The following is a 27879-nucleotide window of genomic DNA, read 5'->3' as shown; positions in this document are numbered from 1 at the left end:
CCTTGGGAAAAATAAGAGTCTCTAAGAAATCAAAGCAGCTCCCTGGTGGTCTAGTGGCTAAGATTCAGTGCTTTCACCGCCGTGGCTGGGGTTCAATTCCCGGTTAGGGAAATCTTTGGGCTTCCCTCATAGCTCATAGTTGGTAAAGAATCTGCCTGCAATGCAGGAGACCCAGGTTAGATTCCTGGGTTGGGAAGATCCTCTGGAGAAGGAAATGGCAACCCACTTCAGTATTCTCGCCTGGAGAATCCCATGGATGAGGAGCCTAGCAGGCTACAGTCCATGGGATCACAAGAGTTGGATACAACTTAGTGACTAAACCACCACCACCAAGCAATAAAGGAATTTGGTCACCAAATTTTAACAGCTGAAAGAATTATACTATCTTCTGTCTATGAACTTCAGCATTAGCAAATTTCTGTTTTCCTGCACACAAACCTAAGCACCTCTCTTGTTTTAGACAATGATTTTAAGCTGCTGGCTTCTCCAAATTCATCTAAATCAGCTGTTAAGTGCTGAGTTTTGACCCAACCAGCAGGGGTCAGAGTCAGAACAAAAACCACTTAATGAAGGATTTCATGGAAGACATCTAACATTTAAGTGAGCAAAAATCAATCACTACTGAACTGCAGAGATAATGTGCAAATAGCCAGCATCTCAGTGAAGTTCTAAAACATGTGCAGCCCCCTTAAATATGATATCTAATAACTTTTAAAGTCTGAAAAAGGTCTAAAGAGACAATAGTGATACTCTAATAAAAAATAATACAATTGAAACAAAATAATTGAATTATAATCCTGTAGCTGGCTGCAGTAAATTATCAAAGCACATAAGCAAGCTTTAGATATTACAAGTAGTTTCCTAAATTTGACTCAAGAACAAACTCAAGGTTATCTTGCTTCCTCAAGTATGATTTTTTTTTTAAAGGCGAAATTATGTTCTGAAAATACTTACTTGTTACATCAGTCTTTATTCCCGCAATCTTCAACAGTGGTTCAACCTTTTCATAATAGACCTGAGCAGCTTCCTTTTTGTGGCTTTGGGGGTTAAGAAGTATTTTTAATGACTTTGGTCTGTTTGAAAATCCTAAGAGGAAAATATGAAGACAGAAATTATAAACTCTCTGTCAGCACTTTTTTCTTTCCCTTTAAACCACACACTAAAGCCAGTTAGAATGTGATACACCTATTTAATTAGTATTCGCTATTTTTATTTGAAATCCTGGCAAGAGCTTTCCTGAATACAGCATTATCTTCAAACATTTCACATTCCCTAGCAATGAAATAGGAATCTCTCTCTTAAAGTTAAGTCCTGAGTTATAACAAAGCATTTTTAACCTATGAAGGAAGGTGTGAATGAAAACAACTTTGTGAATATTAGATGATTTTTATGTATACTTACCAAATCACCAATAATAGTGAATATATCCAATGTTTCTTAAGCACCTTTTTCTGGGGGGGGGGGTGGGGGAAGCAATAGACTGTAACAAATAGGAAAGCCCATTTCCTCTCCTTGGATAAATATGCTCATTATTGGAACTGGGTATTCCAGTGACCCCAGGGCTGACCTGCTAGTGAGCTCAGAGTGGAGGATTCGGGGCTAGGTCAGGGCCAGCTCCAGAGCAATGCATGCTGGGAGCTAAAAAGAGGGCTTAGGTCAGAGTTCAAACCTGAAAGAGGGCCAGAGGGAAAGAACTCTTCCCTGGGGAACTGGAAAAGCAACGTCTCTCAGCGGGATCGGGGGATATGGTGCTGCCTCACAGTTGGAGCTGAGATTTGATACTACAATTTTCTGGGCTTGCAAGATGCTTATCACTTAGAGCCCTGTTGGAGCAGGTGCAAAGCAAATTTTCTGTTGTTAGGAAGGGGCAGGAGGGGACAGAGGAGCCAGAGGAAAGCTGACGACTATTTCTTTCGTGGTAAGCTGCTCTCACTGGGCCATGCTTCGAGGTTAGAAAAGCAGTTACTAGCATCCATTTTTAATGAAACTGTTACAAAAGCCAAAAGAAAAATGCCCATTACACTCATGTCAGTTTTGGGGCTTCCAGCAGAGACAATATTTTCTTACCATAATTGATATAATAAAAAATGTTCAACGAATCACACTGTTTGAATTCAGGGAGAGTCTTGGCTGAGGACCGGACAGGACGATGCTGAACTCCTTGTTTTTCTGTAATTGGCTCTAGGCTCCTGTTTTGCTGAGAGGTCTCTGCCAATCTTCTAACTATACAGTCTTGAAACCTCAAAGCCATGCTCAACTCCTTTCCCCCCCCCCTTTCAATCAATTCCTACATTCAAATGAGTGCCCCGATTTGCGTGGTGATAACTGTTTGCTTCCATGCCTCTGCCCTTCCTGGCCGTCTCTCTCCGGCTACTCACAGGCGTCTTGCAGCATCCCCGTTCCACTGCATCCTCAGACCTTCTAGCTCCCAGCAGCCCTGCACTGGTTCAAAGCTCCAGGGCCTATCTCTGCCTGAGGAGCAAGCCTGAACCCCTGAAAATGACATCCAGAACCTTCCCCAACCAGCTCCAACCTATCCTCTCTCCTTCCTTTCACACAGATTCAAGAAATACTTATTGAGCATTTGTACTGAGTACAGGGAAGAGGGGAGGTGATTCATATGTGGCTCATGCTTCAAAGGGGGAAGACGAATCCACAAACAGAAACAGTACAGGACAGAACAGATCTGTTAACACAGAGGCACAAAGTGCCCTGGGAGTGCAGAGAGGAGGGTCTTATTAAAGATCTGTAAAAGGGCTTCCGGAGAAGGTAGCATCTGAGTAAGGCTCTGGGCTCACGCTGCTGTTTCCCACCACTTGCAATTCCCTCCTGCCTCACACCTCATCCTCTCCCTTCCCCCAAACAGCAAAAGGAGGGCCAGGAAGAAAATACCATGGCGTGAGACCTGCACAGAAAATGCTAGAAGCAAACTGAGTGCAGAGGGTTTTCTGTTTCAGTCCAGCTTCCCCTTCATGATCTCGACCCACTGGATTACTTGCTGAACACCAGGTCTGTCCAGTCTCCCTCCATTCAGGCTCCCTTTCCACTCCGCCTCATCCCCAACCCTGCAAAAAGGCGACCACTTTTTCATAGCTCACTTCAAATACCACTTCTTCACTGAAGCCTCTCCTGATCACCAACAGATTCACCTCTCAGGCTTCCTACTCCTAGGTTATCTATCCTCTGTCCGTCTGTTATCTATTTTTTATATCATTTGTACAAAAATCTCAGATGAAAGACTCGGTGTCTCAGGATTCCCACTGGCCAAACCTGGGGTAACATAAAATGGAATAAAGACAGTAACATACCATACATACTATGGGGCACAATTTACAACAGCTAGAACATGGGAGCAACCTAGATGTCCATCGACAGATGAATGGATAAAGAAGTTGCGGTACATATACACAATGGAATATTACTCAGCCATGAAAAGGAATACATTTGAGTCAGTTCTAATGAGGTGGATGAACCTAGAGCCTATTATACAGTGAGGTAAGTCAGAAAGAGAAAGAGAAAGATTGTATACTAACATATATATACAGAATCTAGAAAGATGGTACTGAAGAATTTATTTGCAGGGCAGCAATGGGGCTTCCCTGGGGGCTCAGAGGTTAAAGCGTCTGCCTGCAATGCGGGAGACCTGGGTTTGATCCCTGGGTTGGGAAGATTCCCCTGGAGAAGAAAATGGCAGCCCACTCCAGTATTCTTGCCTAGAGAATCCCATGGACGGAGGAACCTGGTGGGCTACAGTCCACGGGGTTGCAAAGAGTCGGACACGACTGAGCGACTTCACTTTCACTTTCTTTCACTTTCAATGGAGAAACAGACATAAGAGAACAGACTTATGGACACGGGGAGAGGATGAGATGTATGGAGAGAGAAACATGGAAACTCATATTACCATATGTAAAATAGATAGCCAACAGGAATTTGCTGTTTCTCTCAGGAAACTCAAACAGAGGCTCTGTATTAACCTAGAGAGGTGGGGTGGGGAGGAAGACAGGAAGGAGGTTCAAGTGGGAGAGGATATATGTATACCTATAGCTGATTCATGTTGAGGTCTGAAAGAAAACAACAAAATTCTTAAAAGCAATTATCCTTCAATTAAAAAAATAAATTTAAATTAAAAAAACCCCAGGAACCATGTTTCTTTAAAAACAACAACACTAAATACACACACAAAGAAAGAAGAAGGAAAAACTGTCTTATAGAAGAAAAACAATAAATATAGAAAAATTAAAGAGTTAGAAAATCAATATTTTTGACCATTATAATAATGATGGATCTAAGCAAGAATCAGCAATGGATGCTAAAACCATCAGTAATGACAGTCAGTTGTGGAACAATATATTTACTTATTCTTAAACTCTGTCCCTCCCTATCCTTCTATTTACAGAAGATAAAGAGGATATTTACAGCAGGGAAAACTGGCAGACACCTCCTCAGTCAAGCAAGCAAAGTTAACAACACTCTGAGTGATCCAGACAGACACACGTGTATGCCAGGCACAGCACTAAGACACGCAACCTGTGTGGGACTTCTGCCCCGAGTGCATAATGTGGACCTGATATGATGAAACGCTCAAACCCAAGTGGAAGGGTATTCTCAAAATACCTGCCTTAGACTTCTCGACGCTGCCAAGACTATGAAAGGCAAAAGCTGGAGAACTGTTCCAGATTAAAGGAGTCTGAAGAGACAACAACAAAATGAGGTATGTGATTCTGGATCAGGTCAAAACAAAACTGCCATGGACAGTATTCGTGTCCTTTAATGAGGAAAGGCTAAGCAGATCAATCTAAGGCTCACTTTTATTAAAACATGACAAGGACTAGAAACTTGTTCTCACCTCCAGACAGTCCAGACTAAGATCTAGTTAAATTTCCCCTTACCTGGTATTTTTGTTAGAATACTCTCATTTCTCCAGCAGTAACAGACCCAGTAAGAAAGGTGTCTAATCACCAGATGGGAGTGCCCAAATGCTGTCATACAAACCAACTTTTCTTCCCCCCTCCCTCTTCCTATTTCATGACTGTGAAGGAATAAACATTCATGGAAATGAAAAACAGTCATTTCGGCTTGTGAGGATAAGCACATTCTAGCTCAAGGCTTGTAGACTTTAAATGTAAATATATAAAAGTACATGCTCTACAGCCCTTCCAATCTTTGTGACACAAACCTAAGGCAGGAAAGGGGCTAAATATTTTTTAAAGACTTTCTAAAAGGATTTAAGCAAAGTAAGTTTATTTTAAGCCTCAGTTAATAATAGTAATGAAAACTAAATTAATCAGAAATGTCCTTAGGCATTCTGGTCAATCAAGGGGTTTTTAAATACATGTCAACAAAGCTGATTTTTTTTTTAACCAGATCATGTATTCATTTTCTCATTTCTCTTTTTCTTTCAGATGAACTTAATATGATGTCTATGAAGCTAAAGTCTAAGTATACATGAATTAGGTAGCAATTTGATATCAAAATTTAGAAATCAGAATGGAGATTTCTACCCAATAAAGTAGGACTTTTTAATGTCCTTAAGAGATATAACTGCAAAGGTCCCAACCATCTCTCCATCCACGCTCCTTCCTCAAGCCTCCTCCTATTCCATTCATTTTCTTGAATTCCTATGTGCCTTCTGCCACAGTGCCCTTGCACCTGCTCTCCCCACGAGCTGCCCACCTGCCCCATCTGCCACCGTAGCCACTTTGCTCAGTTAACCTCTTCTTTTGTTTTGATCTTGCCTCAGCCATCACTTTCTGGGGAGAGGAGGAAAGCCTATCATGACCTCCTTGGCTTGGTGACTTCAGCTAGGTCATTTCCCCCTTATCATTTATTCTCACAAACCAATGTGCTTCCCAATCTTGATTATTATATACCATTGTAACTTCGCATCTATTGATTAGTTAATCTTCCATATTAGACTGGAAACTCTCTTGGTCTGTCTCCAAGATTTTGCTCATGAAGAATCATTCCACAGGGCAAAATAAAGTGGTGTCTGGAGTTGAAGAGAGCGGGGGATGGTGTCAGGCTAGTGGGTGCCCAGAGAGGGCCTTAGAGGGATGAAAGTCTAGCTGATGAAGGACTTCAGGCAGCAATACCGTGTGTGAAAGATAAAAGCCATGCGCAGCAGTTAAGACTGGAGAGCGCAGTGGTGTTGGGAGGAATCTTACCCCAAGCACATAGGGCTCTACTGATTTTGTCCTTCCTCCAGCCAAAGTCAAAGTCAGGGAAGAAGTCAAGTCGCTACGGGTGTTCCAAAGCCTCTTTCCTGCTGAGTTAACCATCCAGTGTTGGAGTCTGAATCCAGGTCTAAGGCTCTTGGTTACACTCTTCACCAAGTGACCTCAATACTAATGTCTGTATTTGAGAACCACACACACAGTAGTTTTCTGTACAGATTAAAACACACACACTGTACTCTGCGAATCCAAAATCTCATTAGTTACCCAGTTCCCTTCCTGAGAGACAACTACTGGTACCACTGAGAATCTATTCTGTGCACATATGAAAATGTATGTATATGTTCAGTGACTTTTTACATGGATGGCAGCATCCCCACCTATTATTCGGTGCCTTGCTTTTCCTTTTACAAACACATATATATGGAATTTAGAAAGATGGCAATGACGACCCTGTATGCAAGACAGGAAAAAAGACACAGATGTGTATAATGGACTTTTGGACTCAGAGGGAGAGGGAGAGGGCGGGATGATTTGGGAGAATGGCATTCTAACATGTATACTATCATGTAAGAATAGAATCGCCAGTCTACGTCTGACTCAGGATACAGCATGCTTGGGGTGGTGCATGCGGATGACCCACAGAGATGTTATGGGGAGGGAGGTGGGAGGGGGGTTCATGTTTGGGAACGCATGTAAGAATTAAAGATTTTAAAATTAAAAAAATTTAAAACTAAAAAAAAAAATGAATACAGGGAGGAGGAATTTTTCTCTATAAGTTTGCAAAAGGAAAGTTACATAAGGAAGTCCTCTAATAACTTTCCAAATTTGTGCACAGTGTAACTAGAAATCAAAGCTGGGTTTTTCATTAAATCAGTAGTAGATACACATTCCTTATGGATTTTCTATCTTAACAGTGAAGGATGGTGCTATATATTTCAGGAGAGATAATTATAATGCTTTTAAAAATAAATACTTGTTGATTCGTTTTTAGAAAAAAAAAATACAATATTTTGGAGATGACTCCATACCACTATAGAGTGCCATTTTAGTTTATCTACAGCTGCTTAGTTTTCTTTGTATGAACCTCAATTGAATTAACTAGTTCTCTGGGGATAGGTATTCAGGTTGTTTCCAATCTTCCTTCACTGCAAATAATGCTGCAATAAATGTCATTTTGCATCTGTTTACGGAAAACTGCAAAGCAAACCTCTAGAAGGAGAATCACTAGATCAAAGAATATGTACCCTTGAGAGTGTATACTGCCAAATTACTTGCCATAGAAACAATTCAGAGTTGTGACCAAAAAAAAAAAGTAAATGCTAGAGTAAAAGTAATTGATCTTAAACCTTGGCTCCTCCATTTGCCAAACTGTGTGACTTTGGGTTATTGTCTAACTTCTCTGTTCTTCAGTTTCCTCATCTGTAATAGGGGCTAATAAGAGTACCATTCACAAAAGGTACATGTGATGATTAAATAAGTGAATATAAAGTACTTAGGAAAGCGCATGACACACAGTACTCAGTTTACCTTTTATTTTTACTACCAATTTACACCACCAGGAACTTAGAGAGTCTGTTTTCTTACACCCTTGTAGACCTTGCGTATTTTCAATTTTTTTGATCTTTGATAATCTGAAGGATAAAAAACTGCATATCACTCTAATTTCAATTTACATTTCTCTTATAAGGGGGAGGGTGAGAAATACTGAAAATGTTTAACAGCCGCTTTTATTTTTGCATGAGCTATCAGTTTATATCATTAGCCAATCTTTAAAAAGAATCTTTGTATTCTTTGAGATGTTAATTATAGTAGTGCTCCATGCAGTAAGAAAAATCAAGCTTTTGTTAGATGAATTACAAATATTTTCCCCAGTGTGTCATTTAGTGATTTTCATTTTATTTATGCTGTTTTCTCTGTTAAAAGTTTTCATTTTTATGTGCCTGTGTTTGAATATATCACTTCTTTTATAGCTTCTGGGTTTTGTGTCATATTTAAAAACTTCCTTTGTGATAAAAAAAAAAAACCCTGTATTTTTCTAATAATTTGATGGTCTCAATTTCATATTTTATGAAACCTGACCGTAACTTTTTCCCAGATTGCTATCTATCTATTCCCAGCATCATTCATGACATAATCCATCTTTCTCCCACAGATTTCAAATGCCACTTTTTTACATATTAGGTTTCTGGATGTGTCTGAATGTAATCTAAGTGTCTAAGTGTTATGATACTGATTCATATCAGTATCGTAACATTTTAAATATCATAGTTTCATAACACGACTGAATAGCTGGTACAGCTGGTCTCTCTTTACTACTTTTAAGAATTTCTATGTCTATTTTTACACGATCTTTAAAATCAGTTTGTCCAGTATGAAAAATTCTACTGGCATTTTATTGAGATTATATTAAATATAAATTATCTTAAGGACAATAACACTTTTTGAGATCCAGTCTTTCTTTACAGAAACAAGGTATGCTTTTCCATTTTAAGTTTTCTGTGTCCCTCAGTGCCATGTTAAATGTCTGTCAGATGAATGCTGAACAAGTCTACATTTTTCATCTTTTTGGTTACTGCCATCAATATGTTTCCAACTCCCATCTCTTTACCGAATATTAACAGCAAATATCAAAACTGTTTATTTCTACACCTAGCACTTAATTTTCTCATTGTTCATCATAGATTTCCTTTTATTCTCTTCAATTTTTCAAGCTAATAGTTATTTCACATTCAAATGATGGTACTTTCACTTTTCCCTTTCCAACTGGCAAACAAATTCATTTTTTCTCTACTCTTCATGCATTGGTTGGTTTCACCAGAAGAATGTGACTAACAGTGCTGATGAAGAATACTCTTGTTAGTTTCAGAGCTCAGTGAGACTCCTTCACATATTTCTTCATGTTGGCTTTAAAATGAGATGTACACTCATTATCAGAGAAATGCAAATCAAAACCACAATGAGGTATTATCTCATGCCAGTCAGAAGAGCTGTCATCAAAAAGCCTACAAACAATAAATGCTGGAGAGGGTGTGGAAAAAAGGGAACCCTCTTACAATGTTGGTGGGAATGCAAACTGGTATAGCCACTATGGAGAACAGTGTGGAGATTCCTTTAAAAACTGGGACTAGAACTGCCATATGACCCAGCAATTCCACTGCTGAGCATACACACCAAGGAAACCAGAATTAAAGAGACACATGTACCCCAATGTTCATTGCAGCACTGTTTATAATAGCCAGGACATGGATGCAACCTAGATGTCCATCAGCAGATGAATGGATAAGAAAGCTGTGGTATACATACACAATGGAGTATTACTCAGCCATTAAAAAGAATACATTTGAATCAGTTCTAACGAGATGGCTGAAACTAGAGCCAATTATACAGAGTGAAGTAAGCCAGAAAGACAAATACTGTATATTGATGCATTTACGTAGAATTTGGAAAGATGGTAACTGATCCTGCAGGGCAGCAAAGGAGACACAGGTGTAAAGAACAGACTTTTAGACTCTGTGGGAGAAGGAGAGGGTGGGATGATTTGAGAGAATAGCATTGGAACATATACATTATCATATGTAAAATAGATAGCCAATGTGAATATGATGCAAGGCACCCAAAGCCAGTGTTCTGAGATAACCTGGAGAGATAAGAGGGGGAGGGAGGTAGGACAGGGCTCAGGATGGATGGGACACATGTACAGCTATAGCTGATTCACGGTGGTGCATGGTGAAAATCATCAAGATATTGTAAAGTAATTATCCTTCAATTAAAATAAATTAATTTAAAATAAAATGAGATGTATATGGCTCAGATGGTAAAGAATCCACCTGTAATGAGGGAGAGCTGGGTTTGATCCCTGGGTTGGGAGGATCCCCTGGAGGAGGGCATGGAAACCCACTCAAGTATTCTTGCCTGGAGAATCCCCATGGACAGAGGAGTCTGGCAAGCTACAGCCCATGGGGTCACAAAGAGTCGGACACAACTGAGCAACTAAGCACACATATTTATCATGCTCACAACATAGCCATCTCTCCTTATTTTATTAAGGGTTGCTTGACACTCATAAATAAAAGCAATCTATATTTTTCCTCTTTTGGACTTCATTGTCAGATGTTGGTATTAATTCCATGCAAGCTCTATAATAAAATCTGGGAGTTTTCATTTTTTTCCTGTGCTCCAGAATAGTTTAAATAATATTGAAGTTTCTTATTCCTTAAAGGTATGGGCATATTCATCTGAAAATGTCAGTGTTGGTGGGTTTTTTTTGTTTTGGGGTTTTTTTTTTAGAAGCAACAAAAAATTCCTACTTCTTTGGTTGTAATTCATCTGTTTACATTTTTTCTACCTCCTGGAGTCAGTTTGGCCATTTTTACTTTCCCAGCAATGTGTTTATTCATTTCATCCTGCTCCTAAGTGGCAGTCCAGGTTGCCTGCCGGTTTCCAGATGCGGTCCTCCTATTGAGTAGCAGAAATAACACTATTTCCCCTGATGATCAGAACTGATCACCTTTGCCAGCAAAGCAACTGCATTATTATTATTTTTTCATTTGCTGGTTCAGTCATATGGTTCAATAATGTGACCAGGTAGTTTCGATGTCCAGTTCAATTGAACCATTATCATTTTCCCCTATGGAAGTATTCTTCTAAACTAAAAACTCTAAATCAGCAGAGTTCAAAGTCCTCGAGACTGGAAGCAAAAAATACTATCACTGGGAAACAAGGTGAAGAAGAGAGATGACACTTACCTTCACTCACTCACTGGTCCACAGGCCTATGTATTCTGTTTATGGAACAAAAAACTGCTTTACTATCACAAGATTTAGCCTCCCAAGTGGAAGACAATATAATAAAATAGGAAACGTGGTAAGACCAGTGAATTCCATACTGTTCAGCCAATTGATTTACTTTTCTTGATGCGAATGAGTCTCGTGATCAAAAGCAGTATTGTATAAGGTGTAAATTCACTGAACAAGGTATTTAAGAGAGTTATCAATGGTAGTCCTGGCAGAAACACGGTGGACAATAAATCCAAATCCATACCAAATGTAAGCACTGGTAGCAAAGAGGCCAAGACACTGACCTTTCACAAAAGAGAGGATTCAATGTATCAATCTCCCATCAAGTGGTTGACTGGTTGCTCTGGGATGTCCAGGGCTCAAGGCTGATCTGTTTGCAAGCAGAGTGCTCAATAAAATGGTGGTAATCAACTCAGCCTTAGTGGATATACATGCTTACTGCTAAATCCCTATATGTTTCCCCTTCCTGCCTTAAGGCCACTTTGTTTATATGTTCACAGTGCAAGCCTAGATGTGCTCTGAAAAGATGCTGACAAACATCTATAGAATGCAGCATCTTGCCTATCTGGTTATTTCCTCTTCTAGAACAAATTTTCCTTGGTAAGCATTTACATAAAACATAAATCTCACATCTGTTCTTATTCTGTGAAAGTCATTCATATACTTTTAGTTTATTACACCTGTCACCAACCTTGCAAATTTTGACTTCCAACTATTTGGCCAAGCTCTTAACCACTGATCATGCACTGAGACATATATCTCTCTGGCCATCACTCCATAACAACTTATATCAACCAAAGTTCTGACCACCAGAAGGATCTCCCTTCCCTACTATCTTTTAAGAACACTTTCAGGTGGGGTTGTAACACTTCAGGAGGTCACTTCTATCATACCATGCAGAGCTGTCTCTGAACTGTCTCTGAACACGTATTTCCCTTAGTCAATTGGTCAGAGAAGACATCTCACAAGGCCAAATATGTGGGGTGGGGGAGGAATGAGGAAAGCAAAGCAGCAACAGCTGTAGGCCACCAGCATAGTCAATGCACTAGAACCTTCTCCTCTAGCCTTTTAATAACATTATCTGTACAAAACAGCTTTCTTTTTAAAATAACTAGAGTATTTTTGTTATGAGTCAACCAAACTTTGACCAATACAAATGTTTACTAGACATCTCAAGTTTAATGCTTTCAAAACGAAAATTCTGCTTTTTCCCATCAAACCTGGTCTTTCCACCCACCATCTTCCCCTTCTGACTAAATGACAACTTCATCCTTCCACTTGCTCCAGTCAGAAACTTCACTTTACTCTGAATAACTACTTAAGGATTTCTCCCGCCTTTCTAACATGCACTATGTGCTGTGCTGTATCGTGCTTAGTTGCTCAGTGGTGTCCGACTCTGTGCGGCCCCATGAACTGTGGCCCGCCAGGCTCCTGTGTCCATGGGGATTCTCCAGGAAAGAATCCTGGAGTGGGTCGCCAAGTCCTCCTCCAGTGGATTTTCCCAACCCAGGTCTCCTGCATTCCAGGCGGATTCTTCACTATCTGTGCTACCAGGGAAGCCCAAGAATACTAAAGTGGGTAGCCTATCCCTTCTCCAGGAGAACTTCCCAATCCAGAAATCACACTGGGGTCTCCTGAATTTCAGGCAGTTTACTCACCAGTTGAGCGACCTGGGAAGTCCAATACACACTATACTTGCCTTTAACCAAATAGTACCAGTTGGGAGAAGCAACATAATTTAAAAAAAAAAAAAATAGCACTCATTTAGGAAGAATGATTGAATTAGAAAATCTCTATGATCTACTCCTAGTTAAATAATCAGTTCAGGCAAGGATAATCAACACATGTTAAAATCATTAGATGAAATATTTCCTGAAGACTAGACATTCCCTTGGTCCCTGAGTATCACTCAACAAATTATCTACTCGTTTCAAATAGAGACATTATGACAGAGGGATCAAGCTTTCAGCTCCTTGATTCAGGATCAATCTTAGCCTTGGGAAGTCACCTTGGCCTCATTAATAGTGGGAAGTCAGACATTATGTACCACCCGAGATGAAGTGAATGATGAAATGAATACTTCATTTATGAAGTATTCTTGTCCCAAATTTACAACATAAATCTAGCTAAGTCTTTAGATTGAAAATCCAGTTTATAGTAAATACAGGGAATAAAAGAATAAGTTAAATGATGCCCCCAAGAACAATCAGATGGGGCCTAGCAGTACTACTCAAGGCCTGTGATCTCCAAAATGATAGCCCGGCATCCCCCAACAGCTCATTAGAAAGGCCCACACCAGAACCACTGAATCAGAATTTCTGAGAATAAGGACCAATCATCTGTATTTAAATGGGCTAAGAGTTTCTCAGAGAATAAAAAAGATGAGGAGGGGCATGTTGTAGTGTTACAGTTTAAATGTATTTAGATTGGACACTGATTGGTACAAATCAGCTATAAAAGACATTTTGGAAAGTGGCAGAAATTTCAACGTGGACCAGGTATTCAGTTCAGTTCAGTCGCTCAGTCATGTCCAACTCTTTGGGACTCCATGAACTGTAGCACACCAGGCCTCCCTGTCCATCACCAACTCCCAGAGTCCACCCAAACCCATGTCCATCGAGTCGATGATGATATCCAGCCATCTCATCCTCTGTTGTCCCCTTCTCCTCCTGCCCTCAATCTTTCCCAGCATCAGGGTCTTTTCCAATGAGGCTTATATGATATGAGATGATAATAAACACAACTATTGCTCATTCATTTGGTAGGATAATGATATTTTGCTATTTCTAGAATTTTTGTTAGAGGTGCTTACTGAACTATTTCTGGGGAAAATACTCCCCATGTAATTATCATGGAAGAACTGTACAAAAAGTATCTCAGTGATCTGGATAACCATGATGGTGTCACTCCCATTCCAAGTCAGACATTCTGAAGCATGAAATCAAATGGACCTTATGAAGCACTGCGGCTAATAAAGCCAGTGGAGGTGATGGAATTCCAGCAGGGCTATTTAAAATCCTAAAGACGATGCTATTTAAGTCCTGCCTTCAATATGTCAGCAAATTAGGAAAACCCAGTCAGACACGACTTGGCATATGAACAACAACAATCAAAATTACCCATGATATTTATAATTTACTTTAAAACACACAGACAGCTGTAGAAAATAAATGAATGGATATCAAGGTGGGGAAGTGAGAGAGGGGAATGGACAGAGAGATTGGGACTGACATATATACACTGCTGCTGCTGCTCTGCTGCTAAGTCGCCTCAGTCGTGTCCGACTCTGCGCGACCCCACAGACGGCAGCCCGCCAGGCCCCTCCATCCCTGGGATTCTCCAGGTAAGGACACTGGAGTGGGTGCCATTTCCTTCTCCAGTGTATGAAAGTGAAAAGCACAAGTGAAGTCGCTCAGTCGTGTCTGACTCTTAGTGACCCCATGGACTGCAGCCTACCAGGCTCCTCCGTCCATGGGATTTTCCAGGCAAGAGTACTGGAGCGGGGTGCCATTGCCTTCTCCATATATACACTGCTGCTGCTGCTGCTAAGTCACTTCAGTCGTGTCCGACTCTGTGCGACCCCACAGACGGCAGCCCACCAGGCTCCCCCGTCCCTGGGATTCTCTAGGTAAGAACACTGGAGTGGGTGCCATTTCCTTCTCCAGTGTATGAAAGTGAAAAGTACAAGTGAAGTCGCTCAGTCGTGTCCGACTCTTCGCGACCCCATGGACTGCAGTCTACCAGGCTCCTCCATCCATGGGATTTTCCAGGCAAGAGTACTGGAGTGGGGTGCCATTGCCTTCTCCCATATATACACTGCTATGTATTAAACAGATAACTAATGAGAACTTACTGTTTAGCACAGGGCACTCTACTCAATGCTCTGTGGTGACCTAAATAGAAAATCCAAAAAGGAGCAGATGTATGTATATATATAACTGATTCACTCTGCCATACAGCAGAAACTAATACAACATGCTAAAGCAACTACACACCAATTAAAACAAAAAAACTATGCTCCAATATAAAATAAAAATTAAAAAAAAACCTGACAATAGAATGTTTGAAGCCACTATAGAAAAATGTTAAGCACAGAATCTAGGTAACAAAAATGTAGAAAATATAAAAACATTATAATGGGCACTTATATGTTAGACATTTTTTCATATGAGTAAAAAATAGATCTTAGCATCATCTCCAACTTTTTTCAATATCCACCAAGTCAGTAACTCCAGCCAGCTCTATCTTCAAAAATAAATCAAAAGGCTGACCACTTCAAACTACCTCTCCCACCCCAACCTGATTTAAGCCATCATCTCTTGCCGGGATTATACCAATTCTTACTTAACTGGTCTTCTGCTGCAGTCCTTTCATCCACTCACACAATCTACTATCTACTTGGCAGCCAAAATATATATTTTGAAAGTAAGTCAGATCATGTCACTCCTCTGCTTAAAACTCCCAGATGGCCCCTATTTTTCTAAGGAGAAAAGTCAAAAACCATACAAACTTTACAAGGTCCTTCATGCATTACCTCCAGCCACCTCTGTGGCTTCATTTCCAATTATTCTGCTCCCTGACTCTACTCTGCAAATGACATTCTTGCCCAGCATTTTGCCCTTACTTCTTCCTCTGCTTAGAATTACTTCTATGTCCAAATGGCTCCCATGATTTTCAGCCTTCTTCCAAAACTTCATAGCCCATGAAGTCTCCCTTAAGCACCTGTGTGCAACAGTAAATCCTTTCATCCCATTTGACATCACAGAAATACACTTATTTGATTTTTCCAATTCCCTCTTCTTAGGAATGACATATTTGTGTCCCTCCAAAATTTATATGTTGATATCCTAATCCCCAACGTGAGGTATTAGGCACTGAGACCTTTGGGAGGTAATTAGGTGATAAGGATCGAGCCCTTATGAATGGGGTCAGGGCTTTTATAAAAGACCCCAGAGGGCTCTAGCTTCCCTTCTACCCTGTGAAGACACGAGAGCCCTCACCAGACCCTGAACACGCCGGCACCCTGAGCTCAGACTTCCAGCCTCCAACACTGTGAGAAGCAAATTTCTGTTATTTATAAGCCACCCTCTCGCTGGCACTTCGTTATACCATCCCAAACAGACTAAGAGACTCCACTAACACTAGAATATAAGCTATGTGTGTGTGTTCAGGCGCTTACCCATGTCTGACTCTGCAACCCTATGGACTGTAACTTGCCAGGTTTCTCTGTCCATGGAATTTTCAAGGCAAGAATATTGGAGTGGGTTGCCATTTTCTCCTTCAGGGATCTTCCCAACCCAGGGACTGAACCCGAGCCTCCTGCATCTCCTGTATTGCAGGCAGATTCTTTACCACTGGGGAAGCCCAGAATATAATAAACTACTTGATAATACTTAATAATAAACTACTTGAGTTCAAAGACTTTGTGGTTCTGCGCTTTGCTATATTACTAGCCCTTAGAATAGTATCTGGCACACAATAGATGCCATATTATGTATGTGTGTGTGTGTGTGTGTGTGTGTGTACTCTTTTAAAAAATAAACCAAAAGCTAAAAATAAATTAAAAAATTCCAATTGTATTAAAGAAAAGATCAACACTGCAAAAAACAATCATGCAAGCAAAAAGCCTTTCTTTTAAAATTGCTGTGATATAAAATATGTCCAGCAATGTAACCACTTACATTAATTCCTAAAATAAAACAAAAAGACTAAGGCAAATACTTCACAAAGAACCAAAGATTTATCAGAAGTAGGTTTTGCAATAGGCACTTATATCCTCTGAAAGAAACATTTAGCATAAAAAATCTAACAACCTCTTATTGCTGTTAAGCTTTTAAAAAATAATTCAATCCCTTTCTCATATTTACTTCCTATATACAAACAAACCCAGCAGAAGAATTATATTTAAGAACTGGGTAAAATCTTTTCTAAATTAAATCTATAGCAACAATGAAAACAAATACTTAACCCTTTTGCTTAGAACTGAAAATTAATCAGTGCGCCTTCCAAAACAACTCATAAGCTATTAAATAATCAGAAAACGGGCCAGGAAGAAACTGTCTTTAGACCCTGTGGCACTAGCCGGTTTTGAAAACAATATCAATTGTTCCATCTTAGGCTTAGACTGGGAGCGCCATCCTCAGCACCAGCAGGGCACTTGTGCTCTAGCATCTCACAAGAGAAAGGACAAAGCAAAGACGCAGGAACCCAAGGATGGCACCGGTGTGTTAACAATGAAGCCAACAAGGCATTCACCAGCTGACACTGCCAAATGATCTGAAAAATCTATCTTCCATAAAAAGAACAGTAAGGAAAGAAATTGGAGGCTTTGAAGGCTAGGTTAAGAAGGTAGGAAAGAGGAAGAGGTTCTCTGTTATATGAAATGTGATTGATTCATAGATAACAGTAGTAACAACAAATAAAGAAAAAGCAGACGATTTTAAAATGTGTTTGTGAGAAAATAGACATGCATTCTAGATCTCTTGCCCAAACAAGAGATCAGTAAACATCTTCATGTGATACAGAAATATCAGTATGTGTGTGCTACTGTGCTCAGTCGCTCAGTTGTGTCCAGCTCTTTGCAACCCCATGAACCCACCCCCCGTGAAGAGCCCGCCAGGTTCCTCTGTCCATGGGATTCTCTAGGCAAGAATACTGGCCTGGGTTGCCATTTCTTTCTCCAGGGGGTTGCTCCCACCCAGGGGTCAAACTCACGTTTCCTGCACTGGCAGACAGTTTCTTTACCACTGAGCCATCTAGGAAGCCCTGTGTACAGAAATATAGTTCACTGCAAAAATTTCTGTAACTTATTGGCTGCAAAGAACTCTACAGAAGACGTTTTTAGAATGAGATGATGGCACGCATCAGGCAGTCGCAACCTTGTCCTTCTTTCATTCAAATATGACAAACTGTTTACTATGAAAGCTGTATTGAGACACATAAATCCCCTGAACTCCTTGAAAAAATGAACCTGAAAGTGATAAATCATTTATTCATAATTTTACAATAGTATAAGCATCCCGCAAAAGATAATCTAGGATTAAAATATAGACATGATTCAAAATTAATATGCAACTGACTTGGTTCTCAATCCTTTAGTAAACTCTCAATTCATAGTCGGTAGACCTTTTGAGCATGCCAGTTTTCAATGAACCAGCAGTGTAAAACAGAATGGCCAACTGTTCCTCTGTTAGTAGCAAATGTGCTAATATGTGCTAGTTTAAACTTGATCTATCAGTGAGTCAATGAACCATGAAGGGTGGGGGTTAATCAGGGTGTTCTCCAAACAAAGGCTCATGAGAGCAGTGGGGATGCCACTCCCAGACTCACATCTGTGCTGTTTTGAATGGAGCACGATGGAAACGTCATGGTGTTCATCAAAGTTAAGAGCCCAGAACCCTGTCACAGTCTTGCCTATATTCACAACCACTGTACACAGAAAAGCAACCAAATTGTGGCAAACAAAATCCAAACACAGGCAATAAAGCCACAATTCTCGGGAGATACTAATATTAAACTTTGCCCAGTCAATGTGTAACAGTGATGGTAAAAACCTTTCACACACAAGATCTGACAACTTCCCAGCAGCACTCAGAGTTGACAATATTAGGTGATGTATATGAAAATGCATCAATTTCACTTTATTATCAACCAAAGCTTACGATGCGCACCTTTACACATACCAGTGAAAACAACCTAAATCCTATAATCTACTTAAAGTAACAAACAAGCTCAATAACTTCTGAATACACATGCAGCCCACCAGTGTGACATATTTCCAGTTATTTCCAATAACTGAAATGGACTGAGCGGCAATTAGCAGAAAGAATCACCTGCTGCCAGGAGTAACCACCTCAATATTTCATATTTAAATAATAAAGGAGTTAAGACTATATAGAAACAGCCAGAAGAAACAGGAAGAGGAGCAAGAAAATTCAACAAAATATATCATCCATTTATTTTTACTAGACTTTTATAATAATCCTGATAAAATAAATTTTTATTTACTCTGGTCACTATACCACTTTCCCTACTACAAAACCCAGACTGAAAGAAGTACATGTTACTGGCTTCAGGAAAGTTTTTTTACTCCCTTGTTCTGCTTAAAACTTGACCAAGAATTAGTTTAAAGAATTAGCATTGAAATATGACTAACGCTATGAAAATCCAATTTGATGAAATAATTGTACATTTAATCCTTCACAAGCCATGAAAATATGAAAATGTTAGAAAATGATTTTATAAACTTAAATTTTTTCATTTAACTATAGGATGAGATGTTCTAGTTTCATGTATACAACACAGAGATGCAAAATTTGCATAGACTGCAAAATATTAATTGCAATATGTTTAGTTATATTTAGCAAACAGAGCTCTAATAAAATGTCACCAACCTGTTCTTTGTATCTATGAGTCTAGGTTTGGTTTTGTTTGACTTTTCAGATTCCACATATAAGTAAATCACACAGCATAATACCCTCAAGGCCCATCCATGTTTTTGCAAATGGCTAGATTTCATTCTGTTTTTATGACGGAGGAGTATCCTATCATGTATATGTCCCACATCTTCTTTATCCATACATTCATGAATGGATACTTGGGATGTTTCCAAACTTAACGATTATAAATAATACCACAAAGAACACGGGGAGGGGGCATACACCTTTTCAAATTACTGTCTTTGTTTTCTTTGGCTAGATATCCAAAAGTGGAACTGCTAGTTCATGTGACAGTTCCATTCTTAATTTTTAAGGTACCTTCACATTGTTGCCCACAGTGGGTGTAACATTTACATTCCCACTGACAGTGGATAAGTGTTGCAAGAGAGTTCTTTGACAAGAGCCATTCTAGCGGGCATGAAGTGATATCTCATTGCGGTTTTGATGTGCATTTTCCTGATTATTAATGATCTTGAGCATCTTTTCACATGTCTTTTGGCCCTCTGTATGTCTTCTTTAAAAAAAAGTCTATTCAGATACGCTGCCCATTTTTAAATCAAAGTGGTTTTTGTTGTTGTTGTTGTCGTTATAAAGTAGTGTGAGTTCCTTATATATTTTGGATATTAACCCCTTATTGAATATATGATTTGCAAATATCTTCTCCCATTCAGTAGGCTGTCTTTGTATTTGTTGATGGTTTCCTTCACTGTACAGAAACTTGATTTTTTGATGTAGTCCTATCTATTTTTGTTTTTGTTGCCCTTACCTTTGAAGTCAGATCCAAAAACTAAGACCAATGTCCAGGAGCTTACTGCATATGTCTTCTTCTAGGATAGTTATAGTTCCAGGCCTTCCTTTCAATTCTTTACTGCATGTTGAGTAAATACTTGTCTATGGTGTAAATAGTGATCCAGTTTCATTCTTTGGTGTGCAGCTGTCCGGGTTGCTCAGCACCATTTATTAAAGAGACTGTCCCTCCCCCCTTGCATGTTCTCGCCTCCTTTGTCATAAATTAGTTGACCCTATTATGAGTGGGTTTACTTCTAGACTCTATTCTGTTCCACTGATCTATGCGTCTGTTTTCATGTCAACACTATACTATTTTAATTACCATAGCTTTGCAGTATACCCTTCTAGCTGCAAAGTTTCTGTTGAAAATATGCTGATAGACTTATGGGGTTTCCCTTGTATGTTAAAAATTGTTTTCTTGCTGCTTTTAAGACACTTTAACTTTTGATATTTTAATTATATTGTGCCTTACTGCGGAATTCTTTTTTTAATATAAATTTATTTATTTTAATTGGAGGTTAATTACTTTACAATATTGTATTGGTTTTGCCATACATCAACATGTATCTACCACAGGTATACGCGTGTTCCCCATCCTGAACCCCCCTCCCTTCTCCCTCCCTGTACCATCCCTCTGGGTCATCCCAGTGCACCAGCCCCAAGTATCCTGTATCATGCATTGAACCTGGACTGGTGATTCGTTTCATATATGATATTATACATGTTTCAATGCCATTCTCCCAAATCATCCCACCCTCTCCCTCTCCCACCGAGTCCAAAAGACTGTTCTATACATCTGTATCTCTTTTGCTGTCTCGCATACAGGGTTATCGTTACCATCTTTCTAAATTCCATATATATGCGTTAGTATACTGTATTGGTGTGTTTCTTTCTGGCTTACTTCACTCTGTGGAATTCTTTAAGTTCATCTTATTTGGAATTCTCTGGGCTTCTTGAACCTTGATGTCTGTTTTATTCTCTAGATTTGGAATGTTTTGCCATATTTCTTCAAGTAAGTTTTCTGCTCCTTTCTCTCTCTCTCCTCCTTCAGGGACCCATATACTACAAATGTTATTCCGCTTTATGTTGCCCCAGAAGGTATGTGCATGTGTGTGTGTGTCTGTGTGTGTGTACACACATATGCTCTTTCTGGGTGAGTCCCATTGCTTTGTCTTTCAGTTTGCTGATCTGCTCTTCTGCTTTATCCAGTCTGCTACTCAATTTCTCTGGTGTATTTTTTTTTTTCAGTTCAAATATTATGTTCAATTCTGCCATTTCTGTTTGGTATGTTCTTACGGACTTTATGTTTTCTGCCTCTTTGTTGAAGTTCTCAGCGTGTCCATCTACTCTTTTCTTGAATTCAGTGAGTATCTTTTCAGTCATTACTTTGAACTCTGTTATCAGGTAGATTCCTGATGTCTCCAGTTCACTAAGATCTTTTTCTGAGGCTTCTGTCTTACTCTTTCACTTGGAACATACTCGTCTGTCTCTTCATTTTGCCTAACTCTTTGTGTTTGTTTCCATGCACTAGGAAAAACAGCTACTCCTCCCAGCCTAGAAGGAGTGACCTTGTGTACAGCATAGTCCCTGGGGCCCAGAAGTGCAACCCCACACCCCTGGCCACCAAGCCAGGTGGTCTAGGGGCATCTTCAGTGTGGGCTGCATGAACTCAACAAGTGCAGCGGAGAGAGTCCCAGCAGACTCCTGCCTTTCCAGGAGATGCTTTAAGATTAGTATTCACATGTGGTTTAAGCACTTTTCAAACAGATGCTTTTGCACTGGGGTCTCTGAGCCTGCATGAAAGCAATGGAGTAGGCTCTCCACTCCCCACAGCTCTGTGGTTCTCCTGGACATACTCCCCTGTGGATTTGGTGCCCTGTCTCTCCAGCTCTGTGACCCTGATGTGGGGCACAAACCCCTCGCTCCATGGGGAAAAGTTCCAGAGTTTTTATATTCCTCCCAAATGTGCGTTGCTGAACCTGGGTTCATATTTGGCAAGACTATCTCTGCCTCTTCTGTCTCAATGTACCCCTTTTACCCTCTGCTATGGAGCTGCTATTCTTCTAGCTTTCAGGTCTTTTTCAGGGGAAATTATTCCACATGCAGGTACAGATTTTTTTCTTTTTGTCCAGAAGAAGAGGCAAGGTCAAGATCTTCTTAGGCTGCTACCCTGAACTGCCTCCTCATGAACATTTTTTAATTCAGTGATTTTATCAGTTAGAAAGCTTTTTCAAAGCATCATCTCTGGGTCACATATAAGTAAATAGGTATGACTTTTAAGAGAGTTTTCAGCTATCTTCAGGGCTACAAAAAAATCACATAGTGTTAATACAGTCCTTGATTTAACAATGGTTCAACTTATGATTTTTGTCTTTATGACGGTACAAAAGTGATACACGTTCTTTACACTGTGAGTTTTGACTTTTTATCTTTTTCAAGGCTACCGGTGTGTGCTAAAATACTCTCTTATGACACAGCACAGTAGCATCTCCCAGGCAGCCACATGATTACAAGGGTAATCAAAGCACACAACTCTGTTTTTCACTGTCTGCACAGTATTAAATGCATTACATTAATTACTCAACACTAACACCTTGTGTTGGTCTTCCCAGGTAGCTCAAATGGTAAAAGAATCTGTCCACAATGCAGGGGACCTGGGTTCGATCCCTGGGTTGGGAAGATCCCCTAGAGAAGGACATGACAACCCACTCCTATATTCTTGCCTGGAAAATCCCATGGATGGAGGAGCCTGGTAGGCTGCAGTCCATGGGGTCGAGAAGAGTTGGACATGACTGAGTGACTTCTCTTTCACTTTTCACTTTCATGCATTGGAGAAGGAAATGGCAGCCCACTCCAGTGTTCTTGCCTGGAGAATCCCAGGGATGGGGGAGCCTGGTGGGCTGCTGTCTATGGGGTCACACAGAGTTGGACACGACTGAAGTGACTTAGCAGCAGTAGGCTAATGTAAATAATTTGCCTGCAATGCAGGAGACCTGGGTTCAATCCCTGGGTTGGGAAGATTCCCTGGAGAAAGGAACAGCTACCCACTCCAGTTTTCAGGCCTGGAGAATTTCATGAACAGAGGAGCCTGACAGGCTACAGTCTATGGGGTCGTAAAGAGTCAGACACAACTGAATGACTTCCATTTTTCAGGCTAATGTAATTATTCTGAGCATGTTTAAGGTAGGCTAGACTAAGCTATGATGTTCAGTAGGTTAGATGCATTAAATACATTTTTGACTTAATGATATTTTCAACTTGTGATGGATTTATTGGGATACACCCCCATCATTGGTTCAGGAAGATCTGTATTCTAAGAACATAGGTACCTTGGTAAAATGAAGATCCCTGGAAAAGTTATGTGCTTTAATATATGTTGTCAAAGAAAAACCTGAGCAGAACAGTAGTGGAAGTAATATAAACAGATTTTATTCAGAATTACTGAAATAGGAGGAAAGAGACTTAAGTACAAAACTGGTCTTATTTCACTATACAGCATGAGAAACTGGGAGTTTATATCCAAGGAGTAAGATATGGATCAGTGGATAGAAAATTACTAAAGAAGAAATGCCAGAGGAAAGCATAATATGGCTAAAGCCACCTATCAGGATTCTTTGCTGACAACAAGCCAAGGTGATCAGATGTCACCAGAAGGATGGTAGAGAATGAGAATTCTGATCAGTTGTTGAGAGTGATCAGATATGGAGGGTGGGGATCTTTTAGTTAGCAGGATCTTGCTAAAAATGGATTTCATGAGAAATTGCACAGATGGGCCTCGGAAAAGTTTCAGGAAACTGAAACCTATATAAAATTAGCCCTACATTATAAATGATAATAATAATTTGTTTCCAAAAATGTAACACTTCAATCTAAGAACACTAACAGTTCTGAGGGATTTGGCATTACCATTTTGGAACACTACAGCAGCTACCTGAAACTGAATTTAGATGCACAAACTAAGTTTATTTACAAATGTAGTATGCTGTCAATAAAAACACCAGTTTTTCTCCTAGAACTAGATAGGCTGACACTAAAATATATATCTGAAATTAACTTTCAAAAATAGGTGGGAAACAATGAAATACAAAGATCTAAGAAAAGAACTAGTCCCACCAGAAACTGAAACATACTACAAAGCATCTTTAAATAAACCACTGGCATACGAATGGAAAGACCAAGCAATGGAATAGAACAGAAAGCCCAGAAATAGACCTGAGTTCATACGGGAATGTAGTGTATGATAAAAGTGATATCTCAAAACTCTGGGACAAAAATAGACTTCTAAGTACATGGTACTGGGACAATTGAATAACTATTTGGAAAAAAAGATAAAGTCCAATGTATACCACACAAAACAAATGCCAAATTGATTAGAGATCTAAAATTAAACCTGCAAATACTAGAAGAAAACATAGATGATTTTATCTATAACCTGTGTATAAAGAAAGGCTTTCTGCTATGAGACAAATACCAGATGCAATAAGGAAAAAAAGTGACAAGTTAAACAATATAAAAATTTTAAAATAAAAACTCTGAATGGCAAAATCACTAAGAGAAAAGTCAAGAGAAAAACTGTATATCAGGAGAAAAATATTTGCAACATATATCACAGCAAAAGGCTAATATATCTACTGTATAAAACAAATTTAGGGTAAAAAAGACCAAAAGTATTATAGACAAATGGGCAAATTATATAAAGATAATTCACAAGATGTTAAAATGGCCCTCAGACATACGAAAAGATGATCAACTTTACTCATAATTTTTAAAAAAACACAAATTAAAACTCTACTGACATACTATTTCTCTCCTATCTCACTGGGAAATTTCTAAAGCATGTAAGTAAAGTGCTAATGAGTGTGTGGAAACAGAAACTTTTATACATTGCTAGTAAACATGAAAAATGGAACAAATCCTATGGAAGGGAACTTGACAATATCTAACTAATCTACACATTCACTTATCCTTTAATCCAGAAAACTGTTCAAGATACAATATGTACAAAATTATTTACTTCAGCATTATTTATGATTACAAATATCAGAAACAGTTAAAATGCAAAAGTACAGGCCATACAATAAAGCTTTATACAGGTTAAAAAATAATAATGATACTCTATGAAGCAATATACAGTGGTTTTTAGTGTATGGAGTTAAAGTAAAAAAAAAAGAAAAATGCAGAAGAGTTCATACTGTCTGTTACTTTTTGTGTAAAAAAGGAAATTTAAATACACAAATAAAAGTCCAGAGAAAAAATGGTGGACTAGAAGTGAGTTCACCTCTTTGTACAAAAAACACCAAAATCACAAATGCCTACCAGCCCAGCTGTTCCTCTGCCAGCTGTGTTGCCCCCAGGGCTGGAAAGCCCCTGGTTTCCTGAACAACAGGAAAGGAGTTTGGCCCCCTGCATCCACCTGTCACAGTGCCACTGCCACCCTCGAGGCCAGCTGCTGACTCCCAGCCCCAAAGAGCCCCAAGTTCCTTCACTTGCTGCACTGCCCACCCACCCCTTACCACACCAACCCGCTGTACCCTTCCTTGGCTTGCACTCCATCTCCCCGGCTCATCCCCCAGCTACTGTAGGAAGAGAGTGGATGCAACAGGGACTACAACAGGATGGAGGCATAGAAGGACTTGAGATCACCTCTTCTTACAAAAGCCCCCAAATCACAACTAACTACTGAAAACTATAGATAAAAAACGCTGGGACCTACTAAAAGTTATATCCTGTGTCCAAAGACAAAGAAGAAGCCACAAGATGGTAGGAGGGGTGCAATTATAGTAAAATCAAATCCCATACATAGCGGGTGGGCAAATCACAAACTGGAAGAAAATTATATCACAGAAGCTCAACCATGGGAGTAAAATTCCTGAGCCCTGCATCAAACTACCCAGACTGCAGGTTTCCCTAGTTCTGAAGTGGGTCTCTTGTAGGCAGCATACACACAGGTCTTATTTTTGCATCCATCCAGACAGTCTGTGTCTTTTGCTTGGGGCATTTAATCCATCTTCATTTAAGGTAATTACCAATATGCATGTTCCTATTACCATTTTCTTGTTTTGAGTTTGCTTTTGTAGTTCTTTTTCTTCTCTTGTGTTTCTTGCCTAGAGAAACTCCTTTACCATTTATCATAAAACTGGTTTGGTGGTGCTGAATTCTCTTAGCTTTGGCTTATTTGTAAAGCTTTTGATTTCTCCATTGAATCTGAATGAGATTCTTGCTGGGTAGAGTAATCTTGGTTGTAGGTTTTTCCTTTTCATCACTTTAAATATATCTTGCCACTCCTTCCTGTTGTTCAGAGTCTCTACTGAAAAAATCAGCTGATAGCCTTATGGGGATTACCTTGTATGTTGCTTTTTGCTTTTCCCTTGCTGCTTTTAATATTTTTTCTTTGTATTTAATTGTGAGGATTAAAAAAAAATCTTGACCACAATCAAAGTGTTGTGATAAAAATTCAGTGAGTTATGTTAAAAACCACTAAGACAATGCCTAACACATACCAGCTAAGCAATATATTCAGTTCAGTTCACCAGCATTGACTGAACAGGTACTATTAGAAATAAAAATAATAATAATAACAAACATTTATAGAGTACTTACTATACAGGAAACTCCATTCTATATGCTTTTGAAATCTCTGAGCTTAAGTGAACTTTCAGTCTAATAAAGTATCATCTACATTAGCCAACACTTAGAACATGTAAGTGACTGTGTGTTTTATCAGAGGTATGAGAATTGCTCCTCTGTCCATGGGATTCTCCAGAAAAGAATACTGGAGTGGTTAGCCATTCCCTTCTCCAGGGAAGCTTCCTGATCCAGGGATCAAATCTAGGTCATTGCAGGCAGATCTCTACTGTCTGAGCCACCAGGAAGCCCATGAGAGTTGCTACAAAACCTAAAAGCCTGATTTTGCTGTGCCAGTCAGCTTTGCAGAGAGTTTGGTGGTAACATCAGGCCTTGAATTACAAAACAGACCTCTCAGAGCAAATAGGACATGAGGAGCAGTCCAAACAGTTAGCATTTCCTAACTTTGTCATTTGCAAGTGGGCAGGAGATGAGGGATGAGAGAACAGGGCCCAGCTTAGGTGCTGCAGAGAGCCCAAGAGCCAAGTCACACAAGCAGCTTCATCTTTGCCCATCTCTTCTCTTTTCATAAAAAGTAAAGTGTATAATCAGTAGAAACAGAAAATGCTCCTCCCCAAGTTACATAATATTACACTTCATGTATTTTCAAAGAATAAAAGTTTTTAAGAAGATGTTTTCTTTAATAATGATAAATAAGAAGAAAATACATTGTCTGAAATGCTCACTGCTTCAGCATGTAGCCATTGCAAACTCCACGTACCTGTCTCAAATAGCAACAAATATATTCATATTTAATTATAATAAAATTCCTGGAGTTACATATAATATCTACATAAACACCATACAATTTCATTACCATTAATGGTTATTCTAATGAATACCAGGGGGCTTAATAATAATGTCATATGAAATATTATGTATTTCCTAGTTATGCATACTGTGAGAATGCTGCTTTATTACATTTCACTTCATTTCTTTCCAGTGAAAAAGTTGTTAAATGACAATTCATTATACTCTCATTGAAGGACTGATCCAACTTTTAATATTTCCTATAGGCTTATAAGATTTGTGATTTGCTTAGGAAATTTTGAT

The 27879-nt window shown here is 39.3% G+C and overlaps 1 protein-coding gene across 1 annotated transcript in view; it reads right to left on the bottom strand.

The window, feature by feature from the left end:
- Positions 1 to 27879, bottom strand: part of CERKL (CERK like autophagy regulator) — a 134614-nt gene that overhangs the window by 41646 nt on the left and 65089 nt on the right. The window contains exon 3 of the mRNA XM_069577062.2: positions 955 to 1086. Coding sequence (XP_069433163.1) covers positions 955 to 1086 — 132 coding nt within the window. The remainder of the gene's footprint in view (positions 1 to 954; positions 1087 to 27879) is intronic.

Source organism: Ovis canadensis, chromosome 2 (genome assembly GCF_042477335.2).
Source record: "Ovis canadensis isolate MfBH-ARS-UI-01 breed Bighorn chromosome 2, ARS-UI_OviCan_v2, whole genome shotgun sequence".
Classification (NCBI taxonomy): Eukaryota; Metazoa; Chordata; class Mammalia; order Artiodactyla; family Bovidae; genus Ovis; species Ovis canadensis.
This window is presented reverse-complemented; position numbering and strand designations above follow the sequence as displayed.